Here is a 23499-nt window from a genome sequence, read left to right as displayed (position 1 = left end):
ATACAGAACAAAGTTACATATAGTTCCACTATATATTACAGTTATTTTTTAAGTAGATAAATTAAGATTTTTAGTTGGAGTTTCAATATCAAACTTTCAAAAATTAATAGAATGAAAAGACAAAAGTAGAAGGATATAGTAGACCTGAAAAACACTATCAACCAATTCAGCATAATTAAGATTTATACAGTTTTCACACAACAGCAGGATATAAATTCTTCTCAAGTTCCCATAGACTATAAACCAGGAGACACTGGATGGACATAAAACAAGGTGCAAAAATTTTCTGTTTATTTTTCTCTATTTTTTTAACTCTTCCATATTTCTATTAATAAATTGTTTTTCTTTCACTCATACTTCCCTGATTTTCCTAGTGGTGTTGCATTTTTGTTTTTTTCTTTCCCTTCCAGACTCTATCAAACATACACATTTCACATGCTCACCCTGCTCACCCACTTGCTTTTGTCATTACAAAAGCCCCTTTCCACTTGCTGTCACCAAAGTATGTTTTATTCTGTGAAGTCTACAGTGCATTAAAGAAAATTTAAACATTTAAAAGTGTATTTCAATATTTTTAGAAATTTCAAACAGTAATGTCTGTTCCACAAGCTCACCAAATAATATTCAATTTCCCCTTATTAAGTTTTCTGTATGAAAGTGAAAGTGTTAGTCATTCAGTCATGTCCAACTTTGCGACCCCATGGACTGTAGCCTTCCAGGCTCGTCTCTCCATGGAATTACCTAGGCAAGAATACTGGAGTAGGTAGCCATTTCCTTTTCAAGGGGATCTTCCCGACCCAGGGATCAAACCCGGGTCTCCTGCACTGCAGGTGGATTCTTTACCGTCTGAGTCACCAAGGAAGTCCAAGATTTCTGTATAGACATAGATATTGAGGAAATAGATTTTATTTCTGAATCCTGCATTGACTTTTTTGTGCATTCAAACATGTACTACTATGATTTAAGTTTTCACCGTCAAATTTCAGACGACTAGACAGTTACTTTTTAGACAATAACATTTTTCACATTAAAAATCTTTCCTGCTAATTCCTATTTCACCATTGCTAGTTTTCTAAGTCATAAAGGTAGATTCCAGTTACCTAGGCATGAACATGAAAATGACATGTCTACATGAACAGCTTCAAGACCTGCTAATATTTATGTCATCTGATAATGAGCATTCAAAATTCCATTCTGACCTTCAGTGGTGCTTGGGTTGTGGGGTTCTACATGAGAATTTTTTGATCACACATATTAGGAATATAGAGAAATTTTACTATATATTTAGAAAAAAATAGTGTAGAAAAATAAAGTCTGCTTCTTGTCAGGAACAGAGATATCTTCCAAGTCACATTCCCAGTCAGAGTTGTGGTGCTCCATGCAGTACCCAAGAATGGTATAAGATGTCTCTAAGCAAACTAATGTCTAGGCAGGAGAAGAGCCTGAGAAGAATGAGAGAAGTATGAGAGAATGGAGTAGGGGAGAGGGGAGGGAAAAGAAATGATAAGCTTTGCTTAAGTCTACAAATTATGTTTTTTGTGGCAACCTACTCCAGTATTTTTGCCTGGGAAATCCCATGGACAGAGGAGCCTCGCAGTCTGCAGTCCATGGGGTCGCAGAGTCGGACACGACTGAGCGAACAACACACGCACACACACACACACACACATATTAGTATTACTATCTCCTCTCCCATAAAGAAAATATATCTATTTTATGTGTGCTCCTTTCTGCATGATACATTACTCTGTACAACCTTCACAGCTTAAAGTTACCACAGAATTTTCCATGTTTCCATAACCTGCCCCTGTCTTTTCTTGGTATTATAACAGTACATTATTGACATCTAGCCAGATTAGACCAAACCTAAGTAACTGAGCCTTTTTTCCTGAGAGTTAATCTCCTCACATTAAGAAAACCAAACTGCCCCACATTTTGAGAGGAAAAAGACATGAATCAGTACTTTTAAGGTATTTGATGGTTATTTTTCTGGCCATGGGATGGAGTACACTGAGGGATGGAGATTCTATAGTTAATATTATGACATATATTGTACCCTCACATTCCACAGAAGTATTCACTAAAAAGAAATATCTATATCATTAAAAGGTATGTATAGATTAGTCAAGGGTTCACAACCAAAGCACTAATGAAAATGAAATGCATAGCAGATCATTTCTCTTGAGTCAAAACAGGTTTCCAAAGTTACTTCACTTCTTTACATCCCAAGAGATGATAAATGAATAGTCTTGACTTCAATGCTGACTCTATGATGCTTTTCAAAAAAATTTGCTTTTTGAGTTTTATACATTAAATCAGGAAAGAAAGCAATTTTAATTAAGATGTATATCAGATACAACTGACACTTCTTCAGTTTCCCTCTCATCTAAGGAAAAATTAATATAAAATTACATCTTCCTATTCTACTTTTCATTCACTTCAGAAATTTGTATAATTTTGACTCTGAATCTTGTCTTTAATCAAAAGGAATGGGGTCTCTACAGAAACTAATGAAAATCACAGATGATACCAAAGGTGAGTGAAACCTGATGGCATCAGGCAAAGGCATTATAATGATGGAGTTTAATATTTTGACTTATATTTCTTATTCTGTGGTTATTTTCCTTAATTATTTTGTCAATTACTACCCTCTGTCTACTCATTGACAGGTAACTGAACACCATTGTTTCCCCGCTTGTTTTTCTGAGTTCCTTTTGCCTTTTTATTGGGTTGGTCAAAAAGTTCATTCGGGTTTTTCCATTACATCTTAAGGAAAAACCCAAATGACTTTTTGGCCAACCCAATGGTACATGATGCAATGCATCTCATATGATAGTAGGTATTTCATATTGTTTTCTAATGGTTTCAACTCTGATGAATTGTTATCATCTCTAATTACATTGTAACCTATTTGATGCAATTTACAGTACAGTTATACAAAGCAGATATTCCTAACTCTGCCACTAAAGAAATTAATTCAACTCATTGGGCTTTAGTGTCCTTATCTATAAATTGAAAAGAGTAAATTAGATGAATGATCTATCAGTTCTCTTTCAGCTTTAAAATTCTAGGACTAACTTTTGTGGTTGACAGGTCTTCACTGTCAAGAGACTGAGAAAAACAAAGGTCTAATATCTAAAACATATAAAGAAACCTTGTTAGCTCAACCAGAAAAAGACTAATAACCCAATTTTAATAATGGGCAGTGTAAATTTCTATTTTGATAAATTTCTATCAAAATATAAATTTACTAAAAGAAGATATAAAAATGTCTAGTAAGCACATAAAAAGATGTTCAACATCATTAGTCTTTAGAGAAATTAAAATCAAAACCATGAGAGACTACTTTACACCCATTAGGATGATTATAATTTTTTAAAAGACAGTAACAAGTGTTGATAACAATGTGGAAAAATTGGAATCCTCATGCATTGCTGCTGGGAATGTAAAATGGTGCAGCTACTGTGGAAAACAGTTTTGCAGTCCCCAAAATGTGAAACATAGTCCCCAAAACGTGAAACCATATGATCAAGCAATTCCATTCTTAGCAATATGCCAAAGAGAAATGAAAACATATGTCCAAATATCCATCAAATTATGAATGGATAAACAAAATGTGGCATACACATAAATGGAATATTAATCAGCCATAAAAAGGAATGAAGTACTGATACATGCCACAGTATATATGCACTTTGAAAGCATGATGCCAAGAGAAAGAAGACAGACTCAAAAGGCCACACATTTCATAATGCTACTTATATATAGGTTAGTGTCCAGAATAGGTCTATCTATGCAGTCAAAAGACAGATTAGCGGTTGCCAGGAGACAATCACTGTGGGAGGAGAGAATGGGGAGTGGCCGTTAGTGGGTACAGGGTTTCTTTTTGGCTGATGGAACTGCTCTGGAATTAGGTAGTGGTAATGGTTGCACAACTTTGTAAATATACTAAAACCCACAAAATTGTACACTTTCAAAAGTGTGAATTTTATGGTATGTGAATTATAGTTTACTTTCTTTTGTAATTCCAGGACTGACCCAAAAACATATTTGCTAAAAAACAAAACAAAACAAAACCCACAAGTACTCAAAATCCATGCCTGTTTGCTTGTCAGGCTCTGTAAGTAGAAATAATAAACAATAGGCTGGCCCCAAACATAAGTCCTAACCCCAAAGCACCTTCCATCTATACAGTGCCTCAAGCTGTGGAACCCAGCTTATGTCCTGGGACCATCAACCCTACAGATAAATATCATACCAGCCCTCCAGTTTTAAACTATGGAAGATACACCCACCAGTAAATTAAGCGAAATCAGCCCTTCATCCCATTTGGTTCTAAATAGATGACTATTGATGTAACTAAATTATAATACATGTCTACTCCCCAAAATGGTTTAGTTCCTTATGTATTCCGCCTTATTAATTTCAATGATTACTGTCACCACTATTCACTCACAGTTATAGAAATCTGAATTTGAATGAAACTGTCCCACTTCCCTGTCAGCTACTTTAGGATAGGCATGCCATCTCTTTTTTTTTGTTTTTTGAGGTATGGATGGTTTACAATATTATATTAGTTTCAAGTGGACAACACAGTGAACCAAAATTTTATAGATTATACTCCATTTATAGTTATTATAAAGTATTGGCTATATTCCCTGTGTTGTACAATGTATCCTTATTTATTTTACACATAGTAGTTTGTGGAGAAGGCAATGGCACTCCACTCCAGTACTCTTGCCTGGAAAATCCCATGGACGGAGGAGCCTGGTAGGCTACAGTCCATGGGGTCACGAAGAGTCGGACATGACTGAGCGACTTCACTTTCACTTTTCACTTTCATGCATTGGAGAAGGAAATGGCAACCCACTCCAGTGTTCTTGCCTGGAGAATCCCAGGGACGGCGGAGCCTGGTGAGCTGCCATCTATGGGGTCGCACAGAGTTAGACACAACTGAAGCGACTTAGCAGCAGCAGCAGCAGTTTGTACCTCTTAATCCCCTACCCAGACATCACATTTTATAAGTCTTTTTATTTTCTGTACCTGCTGTTAGCAGGTGTCTGCTGAAGCAATGAAGGGGTGTGTGTATCCATTCACATAACATCAGTAAGAGTCTAGCATGTGCCAAGTATTAGTCCAGGTGCTTGGGACAAAGCTCACTGCTCTTGTGGATCTTAATTTCTAGTGAAGAGATATACACAATAAACAAATAATAGTATGACCAAGATTACAGAGAAAATAAAGCAAAGAAAATGAGTATAGGAGATACTGTAAAAGGACAAAGGTAATCAAGAAAGACCTCACTGATAAAGAGCATTTAAGCAAAAAGCTAAGGAGATTGGGGAGCAGAAATCTGGAGCAAGAGTACTCCATGCAGAAGGAAGAGCAAGTGCAAAAGCGCTCATGCAACAGCATGCTCAGAATACTTGGGAAAGAACAGAGAGGCCACTGTGGCTGCAACAGAGTGAGCAAGGGCAATGTAGGAGGAGATGAGGTCTTGAAGGGAATGGGACCACCACATAGGCTATGCACTGTACAGTTTCAGGATTGTGCAGTGAGATGTCCCTTGTTGAGGGAAAGGGGTGATACAGGTGTGGGCAGTAGCCCTGAAGGCTAATGTTAAGGTTCCATTTTTGTTAATACCCTGAGTAACATAGGAAACTGAGGACTTGAACAGAGACATCACATGATCTGACTTAGTTTTTAGAAAATTTTCCTGGTTCCTGTGTGTAGAACAAACTTGGCAGGGGTGGATGCAGCAAGAACAGAAGCAGGGAGACCAGTTAGGAGGTCTTTTGCAGTAATCCAGAGCGGGAAGTAGAGGTTGAGGTGGTAAGAGTGTTATAGTGATGAAAGCAGGGTCCTGAAGAGAGATGTGAACACCAGTGTATCACAGCAGCATTATTTATCACAGCTGAAAGATGGAAGCAACCCAAATGTCCATCAACAGATAAATTAATAAAAAGTGTGATATATATAATGGAATATTGTACATGTGCATGCATGCTAAGTCTCTTCAGTCACGTCCAACTCCTTGCAACCCTATGGACTGTAGCCCGCCAGGCTCCCCTTTCCATGGGATTCTCCAGGCAGGAATACTGGAGTGGGTTGCCATGTCCTCCTCCAGGGGATCTTCCCAACCAAAGGATCAAATCTGAGTCTCTTACGTCTCCTGCACTGGAGGTGGGTTCTTTTCCACTAGCACTGCCTGGGAAGCCCCATAATGAAATATTATTCATCCTTAAAAGGAAGTTCTGATACATTGTACAACATAGATGTACCTTGAGGATATTATGCTAAGTGAAATAAGCCAGTCACAAATACTGTATGATTCCACTTAGGAGATTTCTAGAGTAGTCAAATTCCTAGAAACAGAAAGTACAATGTTGGTCATTATCTTCATTTTAAATCTTGGTAGCCCCTAACATTGTAGGCCCTAGTTAAATATTTGTTTAATTTATAAAGTGAACCTTGTCTTTCTTTCCCTCTGTATGCCTAGCCAGAATGAAAGGCAATGTAGCAAGTTTGGAAAGACTAGGGAAAAGTCAAATTATGCACATAATAAATGAATCCCCCAGAGCAGGAAAAGAAAATCTCTAGAATTACAGCCAAGTGAAGCCTGAAACAACCTGAGGGGCTCAAGCTAAGCCTTTGCCAGAGGTATCTGTGCTTAGCCATTGTGAAAACTAGGGACACTTCCAACTTCTCTGCTTAGATGATTTAAATGCCAAGACCTGTCGGATCTTGAATACTAAAGTTAAAACAATTATAATGCTTTCTTTAATTGCTCTTTTAAAATCACTCTTTTCAGTAATACCATAGACTACAAATCTATGAGAGTTTGATTTTGTCCTTCTTTCTGGATATAAACAATTAATGAAATGGTTCTTAATCAGAATTCAACCAAAGAAATTGGTTAAAATTTTTTACTTGAACAACTTTGAATTCACGACTGTTTAGTGTGAAAATATGTTAATACAGAATTAAAAACAACAACAACAACTCCCCCTTCCCTGAAATCCCACCAGTGTCAAAATATTCTGACTCTGTTACATACCCACACATAACCTACAGGTGCTGAATGAAGCACATTGAATTGAAATCACAATTACTCTAAAGCTGGAAGGAGCTTTTGGGTCATTCTCACCTGGGCCTGAGCCTGAGAAGTGAATGAGGTCACAGTTGTGTGATGGAACAAACCCTTTATTGGATTCTTAATCTGATTGAAGCCCAGAAGTTATAAGTAGCACCACTTAGAAGTAGGTAAATATCCAGATTTTATAGGAATCTATGAAGAGTCCTTTATTTTAAAGTCTATCATCTCAGTGAGAGATTGAAGGTAGTTTTTTTAAGTAATGGTTATTTTGAGCCATGAGGATGATTTCACAGCACCTTTCAACTGCCTAAATTGTCAAGCCTCTCCAGAGTTCCCAGCTCTGTGGTAGGTTTCTAGATTTTGAGCACATGTAGTTGAGTTATTTAGAAACAACAGTTTTCCAAAGAATGAGATAAAAACTTTGGAAAATTGAACTCTAACCAAACATTAGAGACTTTTTCTTCATGGTTTAATAGTATATGATAGTCTACTATTCCTAAGTCAGAACTCTATATTAAAAAGAGAAAAAGATCAACAATAAAAGGGGGAAACCCTACCAACCCAACTTCTGGTCCACAGGTCCTGATTTATAAGCTATGCAGAAGTAGAAAGGAAGGACTAGGAAGGCCATAGTGGTTGAGAGTCCATTCAGGAGGGTCTAGGGTAGCAAAACAGCATTATATCCCACACATATTCTTACTTTTAATAAAGACCAGTGGGTTCATAAGAACTGATTGGGCAGGGCTGGACCAGAAGGAACCTCTGGGAAAAGCTACTTACTACCAGGTAGCTATCCAAGACACTAACAACTAACAAATTGCAGATGCTATAATGTCTTGAGATGAAAAATAAATGTTGTCTTTAAATAATTTTTTCTAAATATTTCCAGGATGCTTTACCACTTATTTTTATATAGGATCAGAATAATACTAATATATTCAGGGGGCTTCCCTAACAGCACAGATGGTAAAGAATCCGCCTGCAATGCAGGAGACCCCAGTGTGATTCCTGGGTCAGGAAGATCCGCTGGAGAAGGCATAGGCTACCCACTCCAGTATTCTTGGGCTTCCCTTTATGGCTCAGCTGGTAAAGAATCTGCCTGTAATGTGAAAGACCTGGGTTCGATCCCTAGGTTGGGAAGATCCCCTGGAGAAGGGAACGGCTACCCACTCCAGTATTCTGGCCTGGAGAATTCCATGGACTGTATAGTCCATGGGGTCGCCAAGAGTCGGACACACCTGAACAACTTCTCACTTCACTATGAAGGAGGACCAATGGCAAGAAATTTTGCTTAGGGATTTTGGGATACTAAAGGGGCCTGTCCACATGGCCTTCCAACTCCCAACATGCACATATCTCTAACTTACATTTGTACATATTATCATTCTTTGAGGCCCAGGACTTCAAACTCCAGGTCCTGAGCTGGGAAAGTTGTAAAAGTATAGAAAGAAATTAATCTGTGATTTGATCCTTAATGGTATCTTCTGAATTCCAGACAGAGTTACTGGCCCTATGGCAGTTTCTGAAATTAAAGCAAAATTTAAACTGAATCCTTTAACAAAAGTACCCAGCTTCCACAGTAGGAGGTAAGTTATGAATTTATTAAGGTGATCTATATATTAAGATAAAGAATTATTATGATGAATATATTAAATACAAAGAGGCTATAATGAAACAAGTGAGAAACCTCCTCAGGGATCCATTCTGTGATAGTTAATTATAAAACAAAACATCAGAATTGAAGATAAATATTTTTTATGAAATATATATATATATATGTCCTTTTGACTAGAGAAACAAAGAGGGAGAATTCCTTAGTGGTCCAGTGGTTAGGACTTGGTGCTCTCACTGCTGAGCGCCCTGGTTTGCTCTCTGGTTAGGGAACTGAGATCCCACAGCTGTGTGGTTCAGCAAAAAAGAAGAGAAACGAAGAGTTCTTCCAAACAAGAGGCTATTTTTGTGTGCTGGGACAGAAAACTCCAGAGGGCTAGAGGTTGTCAGTTACACATTAAGACATATTAAGTATCAGTTTAAAGGAGAATGAATTGAGAGGATAATAAACTCCTAAGCGTCTGAATACAGAAAAAGAGTATGTAGCTCAAAAATGGCCAGTAAAATGTTATCTGTAAATTAACTCTGACTAACCTTGGGCTAAAGTTGGGTTGGGGACTTCCCTGATGGTCCACTGGTTAAGACTCCAAGGGGGTTCAATCTCTGATCAGGGAACTAAGATCCCAAATGCCAAGTGGCTCAAAATATAAAAAGTAAAATGAAATTTTAAAAATAAAATTGGGAAGGTAGGTTTGCCTGTGACATTAACAATGCCTTTTTCTCAGTCTGATTACTACAAATTCCAATAAACAGTAACCACTAATGACTGAAAGTAAAAGCCTGGTGCAAATTTTATCAGATCATAAGTCGAGAAGCCTCTCTCCTCTCTCACAATTATCCATTTTCCTTGTCATTTTGAGAGTATTTCTCCTAATGTCCTTAACCATGCGTTTGCTACAAGAATGTATTACTAACTTTCTTTATTGGGACATGGGTAAGACGACTTTGTGTGTGTGTGTGCATTCACACACGCACACACACACACACACACACACACACGCTCATTTGTGAACAACTCTTTGTGACCCCATGAACTGTAGTCTGGCTGTCCATGGAATTTTCCAGGCAATAATACTGGAGTAGGTTGCCATTTCCTTCTCCAGGTTATCTTCCCAACTCAGGGACTGAAACCAAATCTCCTGCATTGGCAGCCGGCTCCTTTACCAGCTGAACCACCAAGGAAACCCCCAAGACCTTAGAGCAGCCAGATCCCTTGATCTCATTGTTACTTTACCCTTTATTGCAAACTGCCTTTTGAAGTGGTGACTTCCTTGTTACTGAAAGTAGTCAAGCAAAGATTAGATAATATCCCATGTAGAGGGAATTCCTACATGAGATGAGAAGCTATACTGGATTCATTCCAAATCTAAAGTTTTTTGAATCTTTGAAACTCTGGAAAATAAAATAATTTTTTAAGTAAAAAAAAAAAAAACAAACATTTCTCATGTTTGAGCAAAGATAAGGTTTGGAATTCTGCCAAGAGTATGTTTTTTTAATTGTAACTAATAAAGACTTCATAGAACCATTCAACTTCAGCTTCTTCAGCATTACTGGTCGGGGCATAAGCTTGGATTACCTGATATTGAATGGTTTGCCTTGGAAATGAACAGAGATCATTCTGTCCTTTTTGAGATTGCATACAAGTACTGCATTTCAGACTCTTGTTGACTATCATGGCTACTCCATTTCTTCTAAGGGATTCCTGCCCACAGTAGTAGATATAATGATCTATACATCATTTGGCCTTGGAATACAGAATGAAGCAGGGCAAAGGCTAATAGAGTTTTGCCAAGAGAACACACTGGTCATAGCAAATACCCTCTTTCAACAGCACAAGAGAAGACTCTACACATGGACATCACCAGATGATCAACACCAAAATCAGATTGATTATATTCTTTGCAGCCAAAGATGGAGAAGCTCTATACAGTCAGGAAAAACAAGACCAAGAGCTGACTGTGGCCCAGATCATGAACTCCTTATTGCCAGATTTAGACTGAAATTGAATAAAGTGGAGAAAACCACTAGACCATTCAGGTATGACATAAATCAAATCCCTTATGACTATACAGTGGAAGTGAGAAATAGATTTAAGGGACTGGATCTGATAGACAGAGTGCCTGATGAACTATGGACGGAGGTTCGTGACATTGTACGGGAGACAGGGATCAAGACCATCCCCAAGAAAAAGAAATGCAAAAAAGCAAAATGGCTGTCTGAGGAGGCCTTACAAATAGCTGTGAAAAGAAGAGAAGTGAAAAGCAAAGAAGAAAAGGAAAGATATACCCATTTGAATGCAGAGTTTCAAAGAATAGCAAGGAGAGATAAGAAAGCCTTCCTCAGAGATCAGTGCAAAGAAAGAGGAAAACAATAGAATAGGAAAGACTGGAGATCTCTTCAAGAAAATTAGATTTACCAAGGGAACATTTCATGCAAAGATGGGCACAATAAAGGACAGAAATGGTAGGGACCTAACAGAAGCAGAAGATATTAAGAAGAGGTGGCAAGAATACACAGAACTGTACAAAAAAGATCTTCACAGCCAAGATAATCATGATGGTGTGATCACTGACCTAGAGCCAGACATCCTGGAATGTGAAGTGAAGTGGGCCTTAGGAAGCATCACTATGAACAAAGCTAGTGGAGGTGATGGAATTCCAGTTGAGCTATTTCAAATCCTGAAAGACAATGCTGTGAAAGTGCTGCACTCAATATGCCAGCAAATTTGGAAAACTTAGCAGTGGCCACAGGACTGGAAAAGGTCAGTTTTCATTCCAACCCCAAAGAAAGGCAATGCCAAAGAATGCTCAAAACTACCGCACAATTGCACTCATCTCACATGCTAGTAAAGTAATGCTCAAAATTCTCCAAGCCAGGCTTCAGCAATACATGAACCGTTGAACTTCCAGATGTTCAAGCTGGTTTTAGAAAAGGCAGAGGAACCAGAGATCAAATTGCCAACATCTGCTGGATCATCGAAAAAGCAAGAGAGTTCCAGAAAAAACATCTATTTCTGCTTTATTGACTATGCCAAAGGCTTTGATTGTGTGGATCACAATAAACTGTGGAAAATTCTGAAAGAGATGGGAATGCCAGACCACTGACCTGCCTCTTGAGAAGCCTGTATGCAGGTCAGGAAGCAACTGTTAGAACCAGAAATGAAACAACAGACTGGTTCCAAATAGGAAAAGGAGTATGTCAAGGCTGTATATTGTCACCCTGCTTATTTAACTTATATGCAGAGTACATCATGAGAAATGCTGGGCTGGAGGAAGCACAAGCTGGAATCAAGATTGCTGGGAGAAATATCAATAACCTTGGATATGCAGATGACACCACCCTTATGGCAGAAAGTGAAGAGGAACTAAAAAGCCTCTTGATGAAAGTGAAAGAGGAGAGTGAAAAAGTTGGCTTAAAACTCAACATTCAGAAAACTAAGATCATGGCATCCGGTCCCATCACTTCATGGCAAATAGATGGGGAAACAGTGGGAACAGTGTCTGACTTTATTTTTGGGGGCTCCAAAATCACTGCAGATGGTGACTGAAGCCATGAAATTAAAAGATGCTTGCTCCTTGGAAGGAAAGTTATGACCAACCTAGATAGCATATTGAAAAGCAGAAACATTACTTTGCCAACAAAGGTCCATCTCGTCAAAGCTATGGTTTTTCCAGTGGTCATGTATGGATGTGAGAGTTGGACTATAAAGAAAGCTGAGTGCCAAAGAATTTATACATTTGAACTGTGGTGTTGGAGAAGACTCTTGAGAGTCCCTTGGAGTGCAAGGAGATCCAACCAGTCCATCCTAAAGGAAATCAGTCCTGGGTGTTCATTGGAAGAACTGATTTTGAAGCTGAAACTCCAATATTTTGACCACTTGATGCGAAGAGCTGACTCATTTCAAAAGACCCTGATGTTGGGAAAGATTGAAAGCAGGAGGAGAAGGGGATGACAGAGGATGAGATGGTTAGATGGCATCACAGACTCAATGGACACGAGTTTGGGTAAACTTCAGGAGTTGGTGATGGACAGGGAGCCCTGGCGTGCTGCAGTTCATGGGATCTCAAAGAGTCAGAGAGGACTGAGCAACTGAACTGAACTGAACTGAATAAAGACATGAGATGATTCCCTTGAGGAGGGCCTGACAACCCACTCCAGTGTTCTTGCCTGGAAAATTTCAAGGACAGAGGAGCCTGGTGGCCTCCATGGGGTCACAAAGAGTCAGACACAACTGAGCGATGGAGCAGAATAAGATTGCATTGCCTGGCCTTCTACTTTCCTCTTGCTTCTTGAGAACTTCATATTTCTCCATCTATTGCATCATTTATATCATGCGAAAGTAATCTGTTTATATTTAGAATTATAAACAATGAATATAAAATAACCTGAGTAAAGGTATCAAGTCAGTAATAAAAAGCAAACACCAGAAGAAATCAATGTTAGATAAAACTCCATGTCAAAAATGTTGAGATTGGTGCATTTTGAGACCTTATCACCTTCTTTTTTCCCAGGTCCCTCTTTAAAAATGAGCTGATGAATTAACTAGATACTGTAGAAGAAACTAAATTCATAAACCATAATTTTTTAATCTCACTTCTATGTTTATATTTCTTCTAGTTTTACTTTTTAAATTTATTATTGTAAAACCACAAAAACTAAGAGATTACATATTTCTTAAAACCTTTAATTCTACTAGTATCAAAACTAAATGTTGGGCAGGGATATATGTATACTTATGGTAGATTCACATAGTTGTTCAGCAGAAACTAATAATGTTGTAAAGCAATTATCCTCCAATTAAAAATATATTTTTAAAAAATAGAAAAAAATTTTAAACCAGATGTATTTTAAATAAAATATATCCATAAAATTGTGTTTATTATAAATTTATTATTAAATTACCATATTATTAAAAATCCAATTTTGCATAATACATTTTTATGTTCCTAAAATAATAATACATCACTGCAGATATATATAAAATAATCCCCAAAGTATTCATCTTCTCCTTTTTTTCAGATTTTATTTTCTGAGGAAACAAAAGGTCATCCAGGGTTCCAAAGTTTCCAGAACTGTTCTCTCTTGATAAGAGATGTTAATAGATAGATACAGTTGACATGAGACACTGAGCAGCAGGGGGAGGTGGGAGATCGGCAGAAATCAATCTACTGCTCTCTCCCCATATGCTGGTAAAAATACAGTTTGGCAAAGCTGTAAAGTAAACATGAAAGCAAAAGTTTTGCTATAAGTATATTCATCATAATAAGATTATTTAAACATTAAAATTTGAAACAACTTATATTTCTAACAATAGGAATTGTGTAAGGCTTATATTCTTCAGCACTGGAGTCAAATAAACCTGGATTTGAATCCCAGGGCTTCCATTTATTATCTTTATGACTCAGGACAAGTTATTTAATCCCTCTGAGCCTCAGTTTCCTCTTGTAAAATGGAAGAAATCAAAAATTTTAAGGGGTTAGGATGATGGGCAAGTCTAGGGCAGATGAGGACCTCCATAACCAATATCACTGCCCATCCTGTAGCTATTGGCAATTGACAGTAATAGGCCCCCTAGGTAGTGTGACTCGATATATTTTGATACTTAACAGCCACTCCAGTCAGCAAAAACTGATGAATGGAACTAATATTTGCTGGTTTCAATATACATCTCTTTCCTCAGGGATAAAGATTTACCAGGACTACTGCCATGTCAATTACAGCACAAAGAAAGGAAGTTGAGCCCTTCACAAATGCGAGGTAATGAGAACCATGCTCTAATTAGTATGAAACAACTAATTAGTATAAACATCTAACAAGTTGTTTCATAGGGGTATAGATGAACAATTCTAAAACTATTGTACATGTATACATAGGTTGAATATGTAAGTGACTGAATGGTAGATGGTGGGATCCAGGTTTCTCTCTGTTGGAGTGAGAGGTTTCAGATAGGGGAGAAGGCTAAAGTGAAACAGTGGAACTGGATTAGAGTAAGATGTCAGTATAAACTCATGTTTAGCTTAATATGGATGCAGATGGCTAGATCAAGAAATAGAGATATGTGTATGTACATGGGTTAGTATATGTGCATATACTTGCTAGCTCTGTTTGCTGAGAAGACAGAAGCACTGACACCCCCATAGCCACAAGCATACGTAGCACCCAGATCTTGATTTCCAGTGTCAGTCTCCTGTCAAAGAACCAAAGTTCCTTGGACAAATGGCTGATTTGAGGGCTTGGACGGAGAATATACAAGATGAACATGGAATATCTTGCAGTGCCAGAAAGTTAGGAGATGCTCAAAATACAAAAGAACAGGAGCATGTCAAAGGGATACAGAAACCAACCTTAAAGACCTCTCAACAGCCAGAGCTGGAACAATTTGAACAATAAAATGAATAGTATTGGATTATAACTCAAAGCATTAAAAAAAAATTGATGTCCCTAATGACAAAATAAATGACTGAGTTTTTTAAATGAAGAAGATAGCAATCTCTCTTACAAAAGAAATCCAAATAATGTATTAATAGATACTACCTTTTCCAGGAAGTGGAGCTTAATTCCCCATTCCCCTGGGCCCTCTGTCCCTTTAACCTAGACTACTCTTAGCGACTTGCTTTCAAAGAGTAGAATATGAAAAAGAAAGGAAAGAAATTTACACTGGAAAAATCTGACAAACCTCAGATTTTTACCTGAGGTTACCTCATCAGTGATAAGTCATGTTGATAGCCTTGACATAATGATGAGAACAGCACTTCACTTCTGTGGTTTCCCTTCCCCAAACCCATAATCTCAGGCTAACCAGGGATTTCCTTGGAAGGAATGATGCTAAAGCTGAAACTCCAGTGCTTTGGCCACCTCATGTGAAGAGTTGACTCATTGGAAAAGACTCTGATGCTGGGAGGGATTGGGGGCAGGAGGAGAAGGGGACAACAGAGGATGAGATGGCTGGATGGCATCACTGACTCGATGGATGTGAGTCTGAGTGAACTCCGGGAGTTGGTGATGGACAGGGAGGCCTGGTGTGCTGCAATTCAAGGGGTAGCAAAGAGTCGGACACGACTGAGCGACTGAACTGAACTGAACTGAACCATGAGAAAAACAGCAGAAAAACCCAAATTGAAGGACTTCCACAAAACACCTGAATAACACTCCTCAAAAGTTGCAAGAGTGTCAGCAAGAAAAAAAGGAAAGACTGATAAACTGTTAGAGAGAAGAGGCCAAAAAAACATGACAACTAAATGTAATAATGTAATGTGGACAGGGTCCTGGAACAGGAAAAGAATGGCAGGAAGAACCAGTAAAATCCAAATAACGTGTGCAGTTTAGTTACTAGGACTATACCAATGTTGGCTTCGCGATGTGACAAATGTACAATAATAATGTTAGGTGTTAATGATACAGGAATCTACAGGAACTCTCTGTGCTCTCTTTGCAACTACATCTAAAATCAATCTGAAATAAAATCGAAAATAAATTTTTAAACATAACCCCACATAACATCACCTCTCTGACCTCTCCTACTCCTTTCCTCTTGCTCACTCTGCTCCAGCCACACTAGCATCCTTGCTGTTCCTGGAATGTGCTGGGCCCATTCCCCTAGGATCTTTGCTCCAGCTCTTCCCTCTGCCTAGTCCTCTCTTCCCTTCCTCCAGATACCCACTCTCTCACCTTTCAAGTCTTTGCTCAAATCTTACCTTTTAATACAAGCAACCTATCCTTCAATCCCTAGAAATCCTAAACCCCCTACCCTGTGTTATTTTTTTTTTTTTCCATAGCACTTACCACCTTCTAACACGCTGTCTAACTTGCCTATTTACTATGTTTGTATAAGGGCAGGAGCTTTATTTAGTGCACTAGTGTATCCCAGGCACTTAGAGCAGCACCTGGCACATAGAAGGCATGTAGTAAGTATTTGTTGATTAAGCTTCATGAATGCCTACTACATGCCAGAAATACTGGGAGAAAAAAAAAAAACACATAATTTTTTTTTTTCTGGAACTATAGTTTTTTCCATAATTTTTTCTTTTTTTTTTTTTTTTTTTTTCTGGAACTATCCAGAGATAGTTCCAGCCCTTGAGAAGCCTGCCTTATATCAAAGGAGAAATATGTTAATTTTTCACATAACTATAGGGCAGTAACATGTATAATATCATATAAGAAACAAATCGCCAGTCCAGGTTCGATACAGGATGCTTAGGGCTGGTGCACTGGGATGACCCGGAGGGATGGTACGAGGAGGGAGGTGGGATGGGGGTTCAGGATGGGGAACATGTGTACGCCTGTGGCGGATTCATGTTGACATGTGGCAGAACCAATACAATATTGTAAAGTAATTAGCCTCCAATTAAAATAAATAAATTTAAATTAAAAAAAATAATTTCTATAGAATTAATCACTCTTGTACATAGAGGCACTAAAACTTGAATGCGATATGAAATCTTTTATTCTGGTGCCACTTAGCGACTACCTTGTTCTGGATTTACCCCTTCATTTACTAATTTGGGGCTTTCCTGGTGGTTCAGATGGTGTAAAGTCTGCCAGCAAGGCTGGAGACCTGAGTTCAATCCCTGGGTTGGGAAGATCCCCTGAAGAGGGCAGTGGCAACCCCCTCCAGTATTCTTGCCTGGAGAATTCCATGGACAGAGAAGCCTGGCGGGCTGTAGTCCATGGGGTCTCAAAGAGTCGAACAGGACTGAACAACTAACACTTTACTAATTTTAGAAAATATATACCTAATTTTTACTCCAGTTAATGCCTTGAGTTCTTCTTTGAAAAAACTTTGAGTCTGTACAGAACATTCAGACCTCACAGTTCTATATAAGTCAGAAGTCAGATGGGCTCTCCTGGTTCCTCTTCGCTGGGGTCTTACAAGGCCAAAATGAAGGTGTTGGCCAACCTGGCCTTTTATCTGGAGGCTCTGGAGGAGCATCCACTTAGTGGCTTGTTCAGGTTTTTGGCAGAATGCAGTTCCTTGCAGTCATAGGGCTCAGGTCCCAACTTCCTTGCTGGCTGATACCCAGGAGTCTCTCTCAGTCCCTTAAGTTTACCTGAATTCCACATCACCTGCCCTCTCCATCTTCAAACCAGCAACAACCTGTCAAATCCACCTGCTTTGAATCTCTCACTTCTGCCACATCTCTCTTGCTTCATAAGGGATCCATTCAGATAATCCAGGATAATCTACCTTAATTACATCTGCAAAATCCCTTCTGTCATGTAAAGCAATACATTCACAGGTTCTAGGAATTAGGGTGCGAAAATTTTTCAAAAGCCATTTTTGCCTACATTTTGCTTTTCCACCAAGTAGTTTAATCTAGTTCAAATCTCATGGAAGGACACTGTTCTTTATAAGAAATGCCTATTAAGTACACAGATTTCTCTAAATGCGTTTACAGAACATGACCTCCAATCAACAGTATTGTCTGTCCCAGTTCCATTAGAATGTGTTTATTCTTAAATAACTGTCCTAACTTAATTCTATTTCCCCAGCTTTCCAAGATGCCTACAATTTCTTTAACAAGGATAAAACTGGCTGTATTGATTTACATGGAATGATGTGCACTTTAGCTAAGTTGGGAATGAATCTAATGAAGCACGATGTCCATAATGAATTAAGATGTGCTGATATTGATCGTGAGTTTGACTTGTCATTTTTTATAGAAGATTTTTATAAATACATTTTTCTCTCAAACTATATAAACATGAGAAGTAAGCCTCATTTATTTGCCAAAAGTACATATATGTGTTTCTCTTTAAAGTTATCAATGAAGTATGTGTATAAGTTATGAAATTGAATTAAAGCTACAAAATGGGCTAGTTTTTGAAAAAGCCTGTGTGGAAACCAAAAGTGACTGTTGTATTTAATATCAGATTCAGATTACCTGTCATAATATACATTTTGGAGAGTACCTTGAAATAACAGAAAGACATTGACAATTTCAAAAATAACCTGTTACTGTTACTCAAAAACTGGACTCACCTCTTACTGGGTGTTGAGCCAAAAGACACAACCAAGCCTAAGAGCAAAGAAGGGAGGATTCATTACTTGCAATAAGTAAGGAGAACACTGAGAATATTTTCCAAAGCAATTTCTCCCCAACTGCAATATTGGAGAGGCTTTTAAGCTAAGGTTGCATACCTATTCATGGAGGGTCTTGAGCAAAGGAGAATGCAGCATAGAACTGGGGCAAATGTCAAACAGAGCCCAGCCTCTAGTTGATGGAGGTCATGCTGGTCAGCAAAGGTCAGCATCTACCATCCTGAGGCTCTAGGTAGTCTGGTGGTTTAGAGCTCGAGGGGGTTTGGATCCTGCAAAACAGCTCAAGAATGTGCTTCAGGCTAATCTTTACCTTAGAAACTGAACTGGGAGTCTTTACAACTGATATATTATCTCCTGGTAATACCTGTTTGTTTTGACATTCTTCATTCCTTTAAAATAATTAACTACGTAACTCAGCTGGTAAAGAATTGCCTGCAATGCAGGAGACTTGGGTTCGATCCCTGGGTTGGGAAGAACTCCTGGGAGAATGGAAAGGCTACCCACTCCAGTATTCTGACCTGGAGAATTCCATGGACTGAATGGTCCATGGAGTCACAAAGACTCAGACATGACTGAGTGACTTTCACTCACTCCACTAGAATATAGCTTATTCTTCTACAAGGACAAGCACTGTGGCCAGATTTAGATGACAAAATGGCTTAGGCCTAAAGTGACTTCTCTTATATCAAGATGCTGCTGCTGCTGCTGCTAAGTCGCTTCAGTTGTGTCCAACTCTGTGCGAACCCATAGACGGCAGCCCACTAGGCTCCTCTGTCCCCTGGATTCTCCAGGCAAGAATACTGGAGTGGGTTGCCATTTCCTTCTCCAATGCATGGAAGTGAAAAGTGAAAGTGAAGTCTCTCAGTCATGCCCGACTCTTAGCGACCCCATGGACTGGAGGCTACCAGGCTCCTCTGTCCATGGGATTTTCCAGGCAAGAGTACTGTAGTTAGGTCTAGTTTTCTTCTTCCCAGAATGCTCTACCATATCTGCCGGCATTAGCAAGGATATCCAAGCCCTTTGTTTCTGTTTGAACCATAATGGTACAAATCTTCCTTCCATCACTAGAGCCACCTATATTGAATCTTAAATGCCACACCACTTTTATTGATATTTTTTTAAGCATGTAAGTAGTGTTTTCTTTGGATACTAGTGATTAGTAGCCCAAGCTGGTATGTTGTGTGGAATAAGTGTTCAGCACAATACCTCTTCCCACCACACCCCACTCACCTGCCAGTGTCCCAGTCAATCAGCAGCACCCTTCATGGGAGTCAGTCACCATTTAATTAAAGTGTCACTTGTTTCCACTAACTCTGCCCAAATTTTTATCCTTTCATTGAAACACACTCTAATAGCACTTGTTATCCTTTAATTTTAGAGGAAAGAGGTACAATTCAGGGATAGCCTAATAATAAAATATAGAGGTAGATGTGAAATGGGAAAGTGAATATAGCCTTGTTCTGATCCTTGGATCTCTGTTGCAGAGGATGGGAAGGTGAACTTCTCAGACTTTTTAAAGGTGCTAACAGATAAGAACCGCTTCCTTAAGGCTGTGGGTAAGTATGTTGCTAAATAGATGGCAGTGGGGTAGGTGCAATTCACTGCATAGTAAATATTGTTCCTTTAGACTTCCAATCAGGCAGGTGTAGTCTGGGATGTGATTTACTTTTGTACTGCTTCTCTTAAAACAAATTTTGCTAAGGAAATTGATACAGTTTTAGAATTTTAACTTAAATCCATCAAGTCCTTCTGCAGGAGACACTGCTTTTTGGACTTAAGTGAGAACAGTCAGGCAGTGGTGTAGAAAATTTTGGTCACCTTTTATATTTATATACCACTCCAGTATTCTTGCCTGGAGAATTACATGGACAGAGGAGCCTGGCAGGCTATGGTCCATGGACTTGCAGAGATGGACACAACTGAGCGACCAACACTTTATATTACTTTAATTCTTTACCTAATGCATATGCTACTTTGGGAGGTACTACTCTTACAAAAGAAAGATGTATACCTATAGCACTGTAAATGTTTGGGGCTTCCCCAGTGGCTCAGGCAGTAAAGAATCTGCCTGCAATGCAGGAGACCTGGGTTCGATTCCTGAGTTGGGAAGACCTCCTAGAGGAGGAAATGGCAATCCACTCCAGTATTCTTGCCTGGAGAATTCCATGGACAAAGGAGCCTGGTGGGCTACAGTCCATGGGCTAAGTGATCAACACTTTCATTTCATATATTTTTAGAAAAACGCTGTCTCTCTCATGCATATTTGGGTATAGATAATTCTCTATTCCTGAAAAAAATCTTCTTCACCCCAATAAACCTCTGCCCTCAGTGTGAGAGCAGGAGAGTCTGCTGGAGGTTCCAGAACATGTTCTCACACAAGGTTTAAACAACTTGGAGATACACTCAAATTATTGCTATTAGTTCTCCATGGTTTGTTTACAAGTTTAACAAGCTGCCTTGGAAAATCTGACCTTATTCATATCATGTTTTCCAGATAAATACATTCCAAATTCCAGATACTGTATACAGTTTTTAAAAAGACATCCTTTCATAAGCTATGAACTGTCTTAGTATAAACAGAAGTTACTGTTTCAAGTATCACTATAGTAACAAGGGTTTGCCTGCACACCAGAGTTATGTTTATCAGCAGTTCCTTTTCATAGATGAACAGAACAATAGTCCTTAACACATAATTCATGTTTATGTTAAATGTATTACTACATTTACTTAGAAGTCACTGAACTAAAAGTATTTCATTTTAAATCCCATGATTATTTTGTCTGTTCAGTAATCAAAATGACCTTCCTGCCAAACAGAACAGACTTTGAATGTTTGTTTATAATTCTTTAGTTTTTGACTTGGTTTTAATATTGTATATACAGTAAAATGACTGTCACTTTAACACTTTTTATGATAATTTTTTTTCAGAAGGCATTTTTAATCTTTTTTTTTCCCCTCCATAGTTCCAGAAAAGGGGACCTGTTTAGATTTAGCTGGCAACCCAGGGATCCTGTTGTTTGAAATCCTATCAAAGCTTATAGAGACTTCAGCCTTACCCAAAAAGGCAATATCGGAAATAGTAAGGTAGGTGGCAAAGGAACAAAAATGACCTGAGCAACACTTAGGAGGATTTTACAAGGCAACTGCCTCTCCCTGACATCCTAACATCTCCACGGATCTGCCCCAAAACAAGGAGAAGGTGTGCAGGCAGCTAGCTACTCATGTGCCGCAACATGAGACCTCATAGCACTGCCTAGTTCTGAAACTGCAAGGCTGATTCAGACCATCTCAGGACCCCACTGAGAGCCTAAGATAGCCCAGAAAGTTCAGCTTCGGAAGTTCCCTAGTGGCCTGGTGGTTAAGATTCCAGGCTTTCAGTGTGGTGACCCAGGTTCAATCCCTGATAAGGGAACTGAGATCCTGCAAGCCCAGCAACATGACCAAAAAAATAGAAGTTCAGCCTCTCCTACTCTGGGCTAGTAAACTGCAGAGGAATAAGATTGTTCTGGAATGATTTGGGGTGAGCTTGGAAACTGAGTTTGAATATAAGATACTCCATTCACTCTGGATCTCTCGGGAGCTCTGAAAAAGTCCTTTGGGACAAAGGGCAGCAATGTCATACCTCCCAAAGTAGTGTTTGGACTGGAGCAGAGCCAAAATTAGACTTTAGAATAGGATAAGGAAATATTCTCACACCCAAATGTGTTTATTCCAGCAAATGTCACTAGAGGTACATTTCCTCAATATAGTTCTATCATGGTATTGCAAAAATTAAATGTTGCCATTTTCAGTCTTTTCAAAGCATTCTACTTTGAAAAGCATTATTCTTTCAAAGAATTCTACTATCCCACTTAAAGAGATTTAAAATTACAGAATACCACCAACAATGTAAAATATCCTCTGCTCCTCAGGTAAACAGGTAATCTCTTTATACTGTCCCACACCTCAATCAGATGTAGAACAGAGGGTATGCAACATTCTACACTTGATTCCAAGTCAAATACATGTGTTAAATCCCTGATATTGGTACCCAAATGTATCACATTCTTAACCTCTGAGCCTCAGTTTCCTCATCTGTAGAATGAGAATAGTAATACCTGTTACACAATTATAGGGCAATTGTAAGGACATCTAGTAATGCAGGTACATTGCTTAGCAAACATAAGACCTCAATGAATATTAACTATTATCATTATGTGTTATGTATACGGGCTTCCCTGGTGGCTCAGAAGGTAAAGAGTCTACCTGCAATGCAGAAGACCTGGGTTCGATACCTGGGTTGGGAAAATCCCTTGGAGAAGGCAATGGCTGCCCATTCCAGTATTCTTGCCTGAATTCCATGGACAGAAGAGCCTGGCAGGCTATAGTTCGTGGAGTTGCAAGAGTCGGACATGACTATGCGACTAACACTTTCACTTTCAACTATGTATATAAGCATAGAATATACATATTATCTATTCTAATCCTCACATACATGGCAATGAAGATCCCACATGCTGCAACTAAGAGCCAGCACAGCCAAATTGAAAAAAAAAGAAGAGAATCAGGATAGTAAGGAATCGAGAAACCAAGGTCACAGAGAAATTCAACAGGATAGGTTTTATACCAGTATTAAATACTAAAGTGAGGCCAGGTAAAATGAGAACTGAATGGATGGAATTAGCTTTGGTAGTTTAAGAAATCATAAGTGAACTTCAGTTCCAAAAGGGTGATGGGAAGAAAACCAAGGTTTAGAGGGTTAAAAAATAGCAGT

General features: G+C 38.7%; 1 protein-coding gene across 19 annotated transcripts in view; it reads left to right on the top strand.

Annotated features, from left to right (window-relative positions):
- EFCAB3 (EF-hand calcium binding domain 3) overlaps positions 1–23499 on the top strand; it is a 177653-nt gene that overhangs the window by 138174 nt on the left and 15980 nt on the right. For 17 of the 19 annotated variants that reach the window (XM_044938820.2, XM_044938816.2, XM_044938817.2 and 14 more), the window contains 6 exons: positions 2488–2535; positions 8592–8682; positions 14388–14464; positions 18197–18340; positions 20231–20302; positions 21710–21830. In XM_044938820.2, the coding sequence (XP_044794755.2) occupies positions 2488–2535; positions 8592–8682; positions 14388–14464; positions 18197–18340; positions 20231–20302; positions 21710–21830 (553 nt within the window). The remainder of the gene's footprint in view (positions 1–2487; positions 2536–8591; positions 8683–14387; positions 14465–18196; positions 18341–20230; positions 20303–21709; positions 21831–23499) is intronic. The other 2 variants (XM_044938825.2, XM_044938824.2) reach the window with 1 other exon arrangement.

The sequence above is a fragment of the Bubalus bubalis genome, chromosome 3 (genome assembly GCF_019923935.1).
Source record: "Bubalus bubalis isolate 160015118507 breed Murrah chromosome 3, NDDB_SH_1, whole genome shotgun sequence".
Lineage (NCBI taxonomy): Eukaryota > Metazoa > Chordata > Mammalia > Artiodactyla > Bovidae > Bubalus > Bubalus bubalis.
Note: the sequence above shows the minus strand (reverse complement) of the source record. Positions and strands in the feature narration are given on the sequence as shown.